General features: G+C 44.6%; 1 protein-coding gene across 1 annotated transcript in view; it reads left to right on the top strand.

Moving 5' to 3' along the window:
• The window catches only part of LOC139424275 (sodium/mannose cotransporter SLC5A10-like), a 72545-nt gene that overhangs the window by 11153 nt on the left and 45831 nt on the right, over nucleotides 1-15561 (top strand). Inside the window, exons 4-9 of the mRNA XM_071175965.1 lie at nucleotides 3631-3690; nucleotides 3876-3980; nucleotides 5224-5329; nucleotides 5458-5538; nucleotides 6348-6412; nucleotides 7976-8116. Coding sequence (XP_071032066.1) covers nucleotides 3631-3690; nucleotides 3876-3980; nucleotides 5224-5329; nucleotides 5458-5538; nucleotides 6348-6412; nucleotides 7976-8116 — 558 coding nt within the window. The remainder of the gene's footprint in view (nucleotides 1-3630; nucleotides 3691-3875; nucleotides 3981-5223; nucleotides 5330-5457; nucleotides 5539-6347; nucleotides 6413-7975; nucleotides 8117-15561) is intronic.

Below are 15561 nucleotides of genomic sequence, written 5' to 3'. Positions count from 1 at the left end.
CACAGTGGCAAGGCCTTTAGGTCTGTTTATCAGTGGCAAGGCCTTTAGGCCTGTTTATCAGTGGCAAGGCCTTTAGGTCTGTTTATCACAGTGGCAAGGCCTTTAGGCCTGTTTATCAGTGGCAAGGCCTTTAGGCCTGTTTATCAGTGGCAAGGCCTTTAGGCCTGTTTATCAGTGGCAAGGCCTTTAGGTCTGTTTATCACAGTGGCAAGGCCTTTAGGCCTGTTTATCACAGTGGCAAGGCCTTTAGGCCTGTTTATCAGTGGCAAGGCCTTTAGGTCTGTTTATCACAGTGGCAAGGCCTTTAGGTCTGTTTATCAGAGGCAAGGCCTTTAGGCCTGTTTATCACAGTGGCAAGGCATATAAAGTGCATTCAGACCCCTTGACTTGTTCCACATTTTGTTACGTTTCAGCCTTATTCTAAAATTAATCTACCCATAATACCCCATAATGACAAAGAAAACGGTTTTTAGAAATATTTAAAAACTGAAATATTACATTTCCATCAGTATTCAGAGCCTTTACTCAGTACTCTGTTGATGCACCTTTGGCAGCGGTTACAGCCTTGAGTCTTCTTTGGTATGATGCTACAAGCTTGGCACACCTGTATTTGGGAAGTTTCTCCCATTCTTCTCTGCAGATCCTCTCAAGCTCTGCCAGGTTGGATGGGGAGCGTCGCTGCACAGATTCTTTCAGGTCTCCAGAGATGTTCGATCAATTCCGGGTTCTGGCTTGGCCACTCAAGGACATTCAGAGACTTGTGCTTAAGGTCGTTGTCCTGTTGGAAGGTGAACCTTCGCCCCAGTCTGAGGTCCTGAGCAGGTTTTCATCAAGGATTTCTCTGTACTTTGCGCCGTTCATCTTTCCCTCGATCTTGACGAGTCTCCCAGTCCCTGCCGCTGAAAAACATTCCCACAGCATGATGCTGCAACCACCATGCTTCACAGTAGGGATGGTTCCAGGTTTCCTCCAGACGTGACGCTTGGCATTCAGGCCAAAGAGTTCAATCTTGGTTTCATAAGACCAGAGAATCTTGTTTCTCATGGTCTGAGAGTCTTTAGCTGCCTTTTGGCAAACTTTTGTGAGCTGTCATGTGACTTTTACTGAGGAGTGGCTTCCGTTTGGCCCCTCTACCTGATTGGTGGAGTGCTGCAGAGATGGTTGTCCTTCTGGAAGGTTCTCCCATCTCCACAGAGGAACTCTGGAGCTCTGTCAGAGTGACCATCGGGTTCTTAGTCACCTCCCTGACCAAGGCCCTTCTCCACCGATTGCTCCGTTTGGCCAGGCGGCGAGGTCAAGGAAGAGTCTTGATGGATCTAAACTTCTTCCATTTAAGATTGATGGAAGCCACTGTGTTCTTGGGGATCTTCAATGCTGCAGAAATGTGTTGGTACCCTTCCCCAGATCTGTGCCTCGTCACAATCCTGTCTCGAAATGCTATGGAGAATTCCTTTGACCTCAAGGCTTGTTTTTTGCTCTGACATGCACTGTCGACTGTGGGACCTTATATAGACAGGTGTGTGCCTTTCCAAATCATGTTCAATCAATTGAATTTACCACAGATGGACTCCAATCAAGTTGTAGAAACATCTCAAGGATGATCAATGATAACAGGATGCATCTGTAAATAAGTTATTTCTGTTTTTATTTTTTAATACATTTGCAAAAAAATCTGTTTTCACTTTGTCATTCTGGGTTACTGAGTGTAGATTAATGAGGAAAACATTTGATTTAATAGATTTTAGAATAGACGTAACCAAATGTGGAAAAGGTCAAGTGGTCTGAATAGTTTCCGAATGTAAATTAACATGTTATAGAACAAACAGCGCAGGATGTTACACCCCTACTAACCATCCCCAGTGGTTTCCCCCACTCACCCCTACTAACCTTCCCCAGTGGATTCCCCCACTCACCCCTACTAACCATCCCCAGTGGTTTCCCCCACTCACCCCTACTAACCTTCCCCAGTGGATTCCCCCACTCACCCATACTAACCTTCCCCAGTGGTTTCCCCCACTCACCCCTACTAACCTTCCCCAGTGGTTTCCCCCACTCACCCCTACTAACCTTCCCCAGTGGTTTCCCCCACTCACCCCTACTAACCTTCCCCAGTGGTTTCCCCCACTCACCCCTACTAACCTTCCCCAGTGGTTTCCCCCACTCACCCCTACTAACCTTCCCCAGTGGTTTCCCCCACTCACCCCTACTAACCATCCCCAGTGGATTCCCCCACTCACCCCTACTAACCTTCCCCAGTGGTTTCCCCCACTCACCCCTACTAACCATCCCCAGTGGTTTCCCCCACTCACCCCTACTAACCTTCCCCAGTGGATTCCCCCACTCACCCATACTAACCTTCCCCAGTGGTTTCCCCCACTCACCCCTACTAACCTTCCCCAGTGGATTCCCCCACTCACCCCTACTAACCTTCCCCAGTGGTTTACCCCACTCACCCCTACTAACCTTCCCCAGTGGTTTCCCCCACTCACCCCTACTAACCTTCCCCAGTGGATTCCCCCACTCACCCCTACTAACCTTCCCCAGTGGTTTCCCCCACTCACCCCTACTAACCTTCCCCAGTGGATTCCCCCACTCACCCCAACTAACCTTCCCCCGTGGATTCCCCCACTCACCCCTACTAACCATCCCCAGTGGATTCCCCCACTCACCCCTACTGCATACACAGCTTCCCCTACTGCATACACAGCTTCCCCAGTGGTCCCCCCACTCACGCCTACTGCATACACACACCGTGCCATCGTTGGGGTTAATTCTACAAATTCTAATTAAATTCTCTGTCAAATCCAGGTCAGACTTTTTTTCAGGCTGAGCATTTCACTGTTCAGACAACAGGGGGCAGTGTAACCAGCTGATTATTATGTATAGTAGTAGTACCATCAACAGACAGCAGGGGGCAGTGTAACCAGCTGATTATTATGTATAGTAGTAGTACCATCAGCAGACAGCAGGGGGCAGTGTAACCAGCTGATTATTATGTATAGTAGTAGTACCATCAGCAGACAGCAGGGGGCAGTGTAACCAGCTGATTATTATGTATAGTAGTAGTACCATCAGCAGACAGCAGGGGGCAGTGTAACCAGCTGATTATTATGTATAGTAGTAGTACCATCAACAGACAGCAGGGGGCAGTGTAACCAGCTGATTATTAGGTATAGTAGTAGTACCATCAACAGACAGCAGGGGGCAGTGTAACCAGCTGATTATTATGTATAGTAGTAGTACCATCAACAGACATCAGGGGCAGTGTAACCAGCTGATTATTATGTATAGTAGTAGTACCATCAGGGGGCAGTGTAACCAGCTGATTATTATGTATAGTAGTAGTACCATCAGCAGACAGCAGGGGGCAGTGTAACCAGCTGATTATTATGTATAGTAGTAGTACCATCAACATACAGCAGGGGGCAGTGTAACCAGCTGATTATTATGTATAGTAGTAGTACCATCAACAGACAGCAGGGGGCAGTGTAACCAGCTGATTATTATGTATAGTAGTAGTACCATCAACAGACAGCAGAGGGCAGTCTCACAGTTAATGAAACCTTTCTCTCTCTCTCTCCCCCCATCTCTCTCTCTGTCTCTCTCTGTCTCCCTCTCTCTGTCTCTCAGGCCACCTATGTGTTGCTGGCATTGGCTTGGGTGTTTGTACCAGTCTATGTGTCTTCAGGGGTGAGTTCACACACACAGACAAACACACACACACACACACACACACACACACACACACACACACACACACAGTCAGAGTGTGTACCTGCACCCTTTCCTGCATGTTGCAGCTAGTTGAAGAATTCTTTAACCTGAACATTCCTCTGCTGGGCGTCACTCTTAAACAGACAGTGTGTTTGTTCCAGATCGTGACCATGCCGGAGTACCTGGGTCGTCGGTTCGGAGGGGAGAGGATCAGAACCTACCTGTCTGTTCTCTCTCTGATGCTGTCTGTCTTCACCAAGATATCAGTATGATATATCACACAGCCCTGTCTGTTCTCTCTCTGATGCTGTCTGTCTTCACCAAGATATCAGTATGATATAACACACCACACAGCCCTGTCTGTTCTCTCTCTGATGCTGTCTGTCTTCACCAAGATATCAGTATGATATATCACACAGCCCTGTCTGTTCTCTCTCTGATGCTGTCTGTCTTCACCAAGATATCAGTATGATATATCACACCACACAGCCCTGTCTGTTCTCTCTCTGATGCTGTCTGTCTTCACCAAGATATCAGTATGATATATCACACCACACAGCCCTGTCTGTTCTCTCTCTGATGCTGTCTGTCTTCACCAAGATATCAGTATGATATATCACACCACACAGCCCAGTCGTTGTTCTGGTGTCACTGAATAGACTGTCATTGTCTCAGAGGTCAGAACATAATTACTATGACAACGGATGACCTGATTTCTCTATTTTTTGCTCTCTCCCCCCATCTCTCTCCCCTCCCTCCTCTTTCTCTAATCCCCCTCTTCTCTCTCTCTCCTCTCTCTCTTTCCTCCACCTCCTCTCTCTCCTCCCTCCCCCTCTTCTCTCGCTCTCGCCTCCCTCCCCCTCCTCTCTCTCTCCTCCCTCCCCCTCCTCTCTCTCTCCTCCCTCCACTCTCTCTCTTTCTCCTCCCACCCTCCCCTCTCCTCCCTACCCCTCCTCTCTCTCTCTCCTCCCTATTCTCTCGCTTTCTATCTCTCCTACCTCCCCTCTCTCTCTTTCTCCTCCCTCTCCTCCCTCCCCCTCCTCTCCTCCCTCCCCTCTCTCTCTTTCTCCTCCCTCCCCTCTCTCTCTCTCGCCTCCCACTCTCTCCCCCCTCGCCCTCCTCTCTCTCTCTCTCTCTCCTCCCTCTCTCTCTCTCTCCCTCGTCTCCCTCCCCCTCCTCTCTCCTCCCTATCCCTCCTCTCTCCCTCGTCTCCCTCCCCCTCTTTTCTCCTCCCTCCACCTTCTCTCCTCCCTACCCCTCCTCTCTCCCTCGTCTCCCTCTCCCTCCTCCCTCCACCCTCTCTCCTCCCTCCCTCCCCCTCCTCTCCTCCCTCCCTCTCCCCTCTCCTCCCTCCCCCTCCTTTCTCCTCCCTACCCCTCCTCTCTCCCTCGTCTCCCTCCCCCTCATCCCTCCACCCTCTCTCCTCTCTCTCTCCTCCCTCCCTGCCCCTCTCCTCCCTCCCTCCCCCTCTCCTCCCTCCCCCTCCTCTCTCTCGTCTCCCTCCATCAGACAGACCTGTACTCAGGGGCGTTGTTTGTCCAGGTGTGTTTAGGATGGAACCTGTACCTGTCTACCGTCCTCATGCTGGTGGTCACTGCCCTCTACACTATAGCAGGTCTATATACTATATTCTATACTATATTCTACTATCCCTCCTCTCCCTCTACACTATAGCAGGTCTAAACACTATATTCTATACTATATTCTACAAGCCTTAGTTCCCTCCATCTCTGTCTTCATCAGGTGGTCTGGCTGCTGTCATCTATACAGACACTCTGCAGACCTTCGTCATGATTATAGGAGCAATCATCCTCACCATCACAGGTACACACACACACACATGCACACACACACACACACACACAGACACACACACACTATCATCCTCAACATCACAGGTACACACAGACACACTATCATCCTCAACATCACAGGTACACACACACACACACACACACACACACACACACACACACACACTATCATCCTCAACATCACAGGTACACACAGACACACTATCATCCTCAACATCACAGGTACACACAGACACACTATCATCCTCACCATCACAGGTACACACACACACACACACACACACACACACACACACACACACACACATACACACACACACACACACACACACTATCATCCTCAACATCACACGCACACACACACTATCATCCTCAACATCACAGGTACACACACACACACACACACACACACGCACACACACACTATCATCCTCAACATCACAGGTACACACACACACACACACACACACACACACACACACACACACACACACACACACACACACACACACACACACACACACACACACACACACACACACACACACACACACACTATCATTCTCACCATCACCAGCGTCCCCTCTCTTTCTTTCTTTCTTTCTTTCTTTCTTTCTTTCTTTCTGTCTGTCTGTCTGTCTGTCTGTCTGTCTGTCTGTCTGTCTGTCTGTCTGTCTGTCTGTCTGTCTGTCTGTCTGTCTGCCTGCCTGCCTGTCTGTCTGTCTGTCTGTCTGTCTGTCTGTCTGTCTGTCTGTCTGCCTGCCTGTCTGTCTGTCTGTCTGTCTGTCTGTCTGTCTGTCTGCCTGTCTGTCCATCCAGCGTTCAACAAGATTGGAGGCTACAGTAACTTGGAGAGAGTTTACCAGGCAGCCATCCCTTCTAAGGTGAGTCAACAGCAACTTCCACTATCATGTGTAGTAATAATGTTGTTATTATCATAGGCATTAATGTTGTTATTATCATTGGCATTAATGTTATTGTCATAGTTATTAATGTTATTATTATCATAGTTATTAATGTTATTATCATAGGTATCAATGTTATTATCATAGGTATTAATGTTATTATCATAGGCATTAATGTTATTATCATAGTTATTAATGTTATTATTATCATAGTAATTAATGGTATTATCATAGGCATTAATGTTATTATTCTCATAGTTATTAATGTTATTATCATTGGCATTAATGTTATTGTCATAGTTATTAATGTTATTATCATAGTTATTAATGTTATTATCATAGTTATTAATGGTATTATTATCATAGTAATTAATGGTATTATCATAGGCATTAATGTTATTATTATCAGTTATTAATGTTATTATCATAGTTATTAATGTTGCTCATAATGTTATTATCATAGTTATTGATGTTATTATTATCATAGTTATTAATGTTATTATCATAGTTATTAATGTTATTATTATCATAGTAATTAATGTTATTATTATCATAGGCATTAATGTTATTATTATCATAGGCATTAACGTTGTCATCGTAGTTATTAATGTTACTCATAATGTTATTATTATCATAGTTATTATCCAAAGTAAAAGTATTATAGTAGTAGTAATGTTACTTTCAGTAGTAGTAGTACTATAGCAGTAGTAATGTTATTATCAGTATTATAATAGTAGTAATGTTATTATCAGTAGTAATAGTATTATAATAGTAGTAGTACTATAGCAGTAGTAATGTTATCAGTAGTAATAGTATTATAATAGTAGTAATGTTATTATCAGTAGTAATGTTATTATCAGTAGTAATGTTATTATCAGTATTATAATAGTAGTAATGTTATTATCAGTAGTAATAGTATTATAATAGTAGTAGTACTATAGCAGTAGTAATGTTATGATCAGTAGTAATAGTATTATATTAGTAGTAGTACTATAGCAGTAGTAATGTTATTATCAGTATTATAATAGTAGTAATGTTATTATCAGTAGTAATAGTATTATAATAGTAGTAATGTTATTATCAGTAATAATGTTATTATCAGTAGTAATAGTATTATAATAGTAGTAGTACTATAGCAGTAGTAATGTTATTATCAGTAGTAATAGTATTATATTAGTAGTAGTACTATAGCAGTAGTAATGTTATTATCAGTAGTAATAGTATTATATTAGTAGTAGTACTATAGCAGTAGTAATGTTATTATCAGTATTATAATAGTAGTAATGTTATTATCAGTATTATAATAGTAGTAATGTTATTATCAGTAGTAATAGTATTATAATAGTAGTAATGTTATTATCAGTATTAATAGTATTATAATAGTAGTAATGTTATTATCAGTATTATGGTATTATAATAGTAGTAATGTTGTTATCAGTATTATGGTATTATAATAGTAATAGTATTATAATAGTAGTAATGTTATTATCGGTAATATATTAGTAGTGAGGTTTATAGTCTGATTCTCATTGTTTTTTTCAGATCATCCCCAACAGTAGCTGTCACCTGCCCAGAGAGGACGCCATGCACCTGTTTAGACACCCGGTTACTGGAGACCTGCCCTGGCCTGGCATGACCCTGGGACTGACTATACTGGCTACCTGGTACTGGTGTACTGACCAGGTAGATATAACCTCTAACCCCTGACCTCTAACCCTGGCATGACCCTGGGACTGACTATACTGGCCACCTGGTACTGGTGTACTGACCAGGTAGATATAACCTCTAACCCCTGACCTCTAACCCTGGCATGTCCCTGGGACTGACTATACTGGCCACCTGGTACTGGTGTACTGACCAGGTAGATATAACCTCTAACCCCTGACCCTGGCATGACCCTGGGACTGACTATAATGGCTACCAGGTAGATCTGACCCCTGACCTCTGACCCTGGCATGACCCTGGGACTGACTCTACTGGCTACCAGGTACTGGTGTACTGACCAGGTAGATATAACCTCTAACCCCTGACCTCTAACCCTGGCATGTCCCTGGGACTGACTATACTGGCCACCTGGTACTGGTGTACTGACCAGGTAGATATAACCTCTAACCCCTGACCCTGGCATGACCCTGGGACTGACTATAATGGCTACCAGGTAGATCTGACCCCTGACCTCTGACCCTGGCATGACCCTGGGACTGACTCTACTGGCTACCAGGTAGATCTGACCCCTGACCTCTAACCCTGGCATGACCCTGGGAGTGACTGCATTTGGAAAGTATTCAAACCCCTTGACTTTTTCGTCACTTTGTTACGTTACAGCCTTATTCTAAAATGGATTAATTCAATTGTTTTCCTCATCAATCTATACACAATACCCCATAATGACATCACAATACCCCATAATGACATCACAATACCCCATGACATCACAATACACCATAATGACAAAGCGAAAACAGGTTTTACATAAATATTCAGACCCTATGCTATGAGACTCGAAATTGAGCTCATCCTGTTTCCATTGATAATCCTTGAGATGTTTCTACAACTTGATTGGAGTCCACCTGTGGTAAATTCAATTGATTGGACATGATTTTGGAAAGGCACACACCTGTCTATATAAGGTCCTACAGTTGACAGTGCATGTCAGAGCAAAAATCAAGCCATGAGGTCGAAGGAATTGTCCGTAGAGCTCCGAGACAGGATTGTGACGAGGCACAGATCTCGGGAAAGGTACCAAAACATTTTCTCACCATTGAAGGTCATCAAGAAAACAGTGGCCTCCATCATTGTTGTTTGGAACCACCAAGACTCTTCCTAGAGCTGGCCGCCTGGCCAAACTGAGAAAACAGGGGAGAAGGGGCCTTGGTCAGGGAGGTGACCAACAACCCGATGGTCACTCTGACAGAGCTCCAGAGTTCCTCTGTGGAGATCGGAGAACCTTCCAGAAGGACAACCGTCCTGCAGCACTCCACCACAATCAGGTAGAGGGGTCAAACGGAAGCACCTCCTCAGTAAAAGTCACATGACAGCCCGGTTGGAGTTTGCCAAAAGGCACCTAAAGGACTCTGACCATGAAAAACAAGATTCTCTGGTCTGATGAAACCAAGATTGAACTTGTTGGCCTGAATGCCAAGTGTCACGTCTGGAGGAATCCTGACACCATCCCTACAGTGAAGCATGGTGTTGGTGGCAGCATCATGCTGTGGGGATGTTTTTCAGCAGCAGGGACTGGGAGACTAGTCAGGATCGAAAGTTGAACAGAGCAAAGTACAGAGACATCCTTGATGAAAACCTGCTCCACCTTCCAACAGGACAACGACCCTAAGCACATAGCCAAGACAATGCAGAAGTGGCTTCGGGACAAGTCTCTGAATGTCCTTGAGTGACCCAGCCAGAGCCCGAACATCTCTGGAGAGACCTGAAAATAGCTGTGCAGCGACACTCCCCATCCAACCTGACAGCTTTAGAGGATTTGTAGAGAAGAATGGGAGAAACTCCCCAAATACAGGTGTGCCAAGCTTGTAGCATCATACCCAAGGAGACTCTAGAGTAGGAGAAACTCCCCAGATACAGGTGTGCCAAGCTGGTAGCATCATACCCAAGGAGACTCTAGAGTAGGAGAAACTCCCCAGATACAGGTGTGCCAAGCTGGTAGCATCATACCCAAGGAGACTCTAGAGTAGGAGAAACCAGATACAGGTGTGCCAAGCTGGTAGCATCATACCCAAGGAGACTCTAGAGTAGGAGAAACTCCCCAGATACAGGTGTGCCAAGCTGGTAGCATCATACCCAAGGAGACTCTAGAGTAGGAGAAACCAGATACAGGTTGTAAATGACACAATACTGTAAATGTAAAGGGTCTGAATACTGTAAATGTAAAGGGTCTGAATACTGTAAATGTAAAGGGTCTGAATACTGTAAATGTAAAGGGTCTGAATACTGTAACTGTACAGGGTCTGAATACTGTAAATGTAAAGGGTCTGAATACTGTAAATGGTCTGAATACTGTAAATGTAAAGGGTCTGAATACTGTAAATGTAAAGGGTCTGAATACTGTAAATGTAAAGGGTCTGAATACTGTAAATGTAAAGGGTCTGAATACTGTAAATGTAAAGGGTCTAAATACTGTAAATGTAAAGGGTCTGAATACTGTAAATGTAAAGGGTCTGAATACTGTAAATGTAAAGGGTCTGAATACTGTAACTGTACAGGGTCTGAATACTGTAAATGGTCTGAATACTGTAAATGTAAAGGGTCTGAATACTGTAAATGTAAAGGGTCTGAATACTGTAAATGTAAAGGGTCTGAATACTGTAAATGTAAAGGGTCTGAATACTGTAACTGTACAGGGTCTGAATACTGTAAATGTAAAGGGTCTGAATACTGTAAATGGTCTGAATACTGTAAATGTAAAGGGTCTGAATACTGTAAATGTAAAGGGTCTAAATACTGTAAATGTAAAGGGTCTGAATACTGTAAATGTAAAGGGTCTGAATACTGTAAATGTAAAGGGTCTGAATACTGTAAATGTAAAGGGTCTGAATACTGTAACTGTACAGGGTCTGAATACTGTAAATGGTCTGAATACTGTAAATGTAAAGGGTCTGAATACTGTAAATGTAAAGGGTCTGAATACTGTAAATGTAAAGGGTCTGAATACTGTAACTGTACAGGGTCTGAATACTGTAAATGGTCTGAATACTGTAACTGTAAAGGGTCTGAATACTGTAAATGGTCTGAATACTGTACCTGTAAAGGGTCTGAATACTGTAAATGTAAAGGGTCTGAATACTGTAACTTCCGGCGCCGACAGAGATGGCCGCCTCGCTTCGCGTTCCTAGGAAACTATGCAGTTTTTAGTTTTTTACGTGTTATTTCTTACATTAGTACCCCAGGTCATCTTAGGTTTCATTACATACAGTCGAGAAGAACTACTGAATATAAGATCAGCGTCAACTCACCATCAGTACGACCAAGAATATGTTTTTCGCGACGCGGATCCTGTGTTCTGCCTTACAAACAGGACAACGGAGCGGATCCCATGCAGCGACCCAAAAAAACGACTCCGAAAAAGAGGGAAACGAGGCGGTCTTCTGGTCAGACTCCGGAGACGGGCACACCGTGCACCACTCCCTAGCATTCTTCTTGCCAATGTCCAGTCTCTTGACAACAAGGTTGATGAAATCCGAGCAAGGGTAGCATTCCAGAGGGACATCAGAGACTGTAACGTTCTTTGCTTCACGGAAACGTGGCTCACTGGAGAGACGCTATCCGAGGCGGTGCAGCCAACAGGTTTCTCCACGCATCGCGCAGACAGAAACAAACATTTTTCTGGTAAGAAGAGGGGTGGGGGCGTATGCCTTATGGCTAACGTGACATGGTGTGATGAAAGAAACATACAGGAACTCAAATCCTTCTGTTTACCTGATTTAGAATTCCTCACAATCAAATGTAGACCGCATTATCTACCAAGAGAATTCTCTTCGATTATAATCACAGCCGTATATATCCCCCCCCAAGCAGACACATCGATGGCTCTGAATGAACTTTATTTGACTCTTTGCAAACTGGAAACCATTTATCCGGAGGCTGCATTCATTGTAGCTGGGGATTTTAACAAGGCTAATCTGAAAACAAGACTCCCTAAATTTTATCAGCATATCGATTGCGCAACCAGGGGTGGAAAGACCTTGGATCATTGTTACTCTAACTTCCGCGACGCATATAAGGCCCTGCCCCGCCCCCCTTTCGGAAAAGCTGACCACGACTCCATTTTGTTGATCCCTGCCTACAGACAGAAACTAAAACAAGAGGCTCCCACGCTGAGGTCTGTCCAACGCTGGTCCGACCAAGCTGACTCCACACTCCAAGACTGCTTCCATCACGTGGACTGGGACATGTTTCGTATTGCGTCAGACAACAACATTGATGAATACGCTGATTCGGTGTGCGAGTTCATTAGAACGTGCGTTGAACATGTCGTTCCCATAGCAACGATTAAAACATTCCCTAACCAGAAACCGTGGATTGATGGCAGCATTCGCGTGAAACTGAAAGCGCGAACCACTGCTTTTAATCAGGGCAAGGTGTCTGGTAACATGACCGAATACAAACAGTGCAGCTATTCCCTCCGCAAGGCTATCAAACAAGCTAAGCGTCAGTACAGAGACAAAGTAGAATCTCAATTCAACGGCTCAGACACAAGAGGCATGTGGCAGGGTCTACAGTCAATCACGGATTACAGGAAGAAATCCAGCCCAGTCACGGACCAGGATGTCCTGCTCCCAGGCAGACTAAATAACTTTTTGCCCGCTTTGAGGACAATACAGTGCCACTGACACGGCCTGCAACGAAAACATGCGGTCTCTCCTTCACTGCAGCCGAGGTGAGTAAGACATTTAAACGTGTTAACCCTCGCAAGGCTGCAGGCCCAGACGGCATCCCCAGCCGCGCCCTCAGAGCATGCGCAGACCAGCTGGCCGGTGTGTTTACGGACATATTCAATCAATCCCTATACCAGTCTGCTGTTCCCACATGCTTCAAGAGGGCCACCATTGTTCCTGTTCCCAAGAAAGCTAAGGTAACTGAGCTAAACGACTACCTCCCCGTAGCACTCACTTCCGTCATCATGAAGTGCTTTGAGAGACTAGTCAAGGACCATATCACCTCCACCCTACCTGACACCCTAGACCCACTCCAATTTGCTTACCGCCCAAATAGGTCCACAGACAATGCAATCTCAACCACACTGCACACTGCCCTAACCCATCTGGACAAGAGGAATACCTATGTGAGAATGCTGTTCATTGACTACAGCTCGGCATTCAACACCATAGTACCCTCCAAGCTCGTCATCAAGCTCGAGACCCTGGGTCTCGACCCCGCCCTGTGCAACTGGGTACTGGACTTCCTGACGGGCCGCCCCCAGGTGGTGAGGGTAGGCAACAACATCTCCTCCCGCTGATCCTCAACACTGGGGCCCCACAAGGGTGCGTTCTGAGCCCTCTCCTGTACTCCCTGTTCACCCACGACTGCGTGGCCACGCACGCCTCCAACTCAATCATCAAGTTTGCGGACGACACAACAGTGGTAGGCTTGATTATCAACAACGACGAGACGGCCTACAGGGAGGAGGTGAGGGCCCTCGGAGTGTGGTGTCAGGAAAATAACCTCACACTCAACGTCAACAAAACTAAGGAGATTATTGTGGACTTCAGGAAACAGCAGAGGGAACACCCCCCTATCCACATCGATGGAACAGTAGTGGAGAGGGTAGCAAGTTTTAAGTTCCTCGGCATACACATCACAGACAAACTGAATTGGTCCACTCACACAGACAGCATTGTGAAGAAGGCGCAGCAGCGCCTCTTCAACCTCAGGAGGCTGAAGAAATTCGGCTTGTCACCAAAAGCACTCACAAACTTCTACAGATGCACAATCGAGAGCATCCTGGCGGGCTGTATCACCGCCTGGTACGGCAACTGCTCCGCCCTCAACCGTAAGGCTCTCCAGAGGGTAGTGAGGTCTGCACAACGCATCACTGCGGGCAAACTACCTGCCCTCCAGGACACCTACACCACCCGATGTCACAGGAAGGCCATAAAGATCATCAAGGACATCAACCACCCGAGCCACTGCCTGTTCACCCCGCTATCATCCAGAAGGCGAGTTCAGTACAGGTGCATCAAAGCTGGGACCGAGAGACTGAAAAACAGCTTCTATCTCAAGGCCATCAGACTGTTAAACAGCCACCACTAACATTGAGTGGCTGCTGCCAACACACTGACACTGACTCAACTCCAGCCACTTTAATAATGGGAATTGATGGGAAATTATGTAAATATATCACTAGCCACTTTAAACAATGCTACCTTATATAATGTTACTTACCCTACATTATTCATCTCATATGCATACGTATATACTGTACTCTATATCATCGACTGTATTCTTATGTAATACATGTATCACTAGCCACTTTAACTATGCCACTTTGTTTACATACTCATCTCATGATGATACATGTACTCGATACATGTACTCGATACCATCTACTGTATCTTGCCTATGCTGCTCTGTACCATCACTCATTCATATATCCTTATGTACATATTCTTTATCCCCTTACACTGTGTACAAGACAGTAGTTTTGGAATTGTTAGTTAGATTACTTGTTGGGTATTACTGCATTGTCGGAACTAGAAGAACAAGCATTTCGCTACACTCGCATTAACATCTGCTAACCATGTGTATGTGACAAATAAAATTTGATTTGAATTTGATTAGATTTTAACTGTAAAGGGTCTGAATACTGTAAAGGGTCTGAATACTGTAACTGTAAAGGGTCTGAATACTGTAACTGTAAAGGGTCTGAATACTGTAAATGGTCTGAATACTGTAAATGTAAAGGGTCTGAATACTGTAAATGGTCTGAATACTGTAACTGTAAAGGGTCTGAATACTGTAAATGGTCTGAATACTGTAACTGTAAAGGGTCTGAATACTGTAAATGTAAAGGGTCTGAACACTGTAAATGTAAAGGGTCTGAAGACTGTAAATGTAAAGGGTCTGAATACTGTAAATGTAAAGGGTCTGAATACTGTAAATGTAAAGGGTCTGAATACTGTAAATGGTCTGAATACTGTAAATGTAAAGGGTCTGAATACTGTAAATGTAAAGGGTCTGAATACTGTAAATGTAAAGGGTCTGAAGACTGTAAATGTAAAGGGTCTGAATACTGTAACTGTAAAGGGTCTGAACACTGTAAATGTAAAGGGTCTGAATACTGTAACTGTAAAGGGTCTGAATACTGTAACTGTAAAGGGCCTGAATACTGTAAATGTAAAGGGTCTGAATACTGTAACTGTAAAGGGTCTGAATACTGTAACTGTAAAGGGTCTGAATACTGTAAATGTAAATGTGACGATTGCAAATAATTCTAAACCTGTTTTTGCTTTGTCATTTTGGTGTATTGTGTGTAGATGAGGAGCGAAAAAACAATTGAATCCATTTTAGAATAAGTCTGAAACGTAACAAAATGTGGACAAAGTCAAGGGCTCGGAATACTTTCTGAATGCACTGTACAAGCTACGTGCTACTGGTACACTGACCAGGTAACC

This window comes from Oncorhynchus clarkii, chromosome 13 (genome assembly GCF_045791955.1).
Source record: "Oncorhynchus clarkii lewisi isolate Uvic-CL-2024 chromosome 13, UVic_Ocla_1.0, whole genome shotgun sequence".
NCBI lineage: Eukaryota > Metazoa > Chordata > Actinopteri > Salmoniformes > Salmonidae > Oncorhynchus > Oncorhynchus clarkii.
This window is presented reverse-complemented; position numbering and strand designations above follow the sequence as displayed.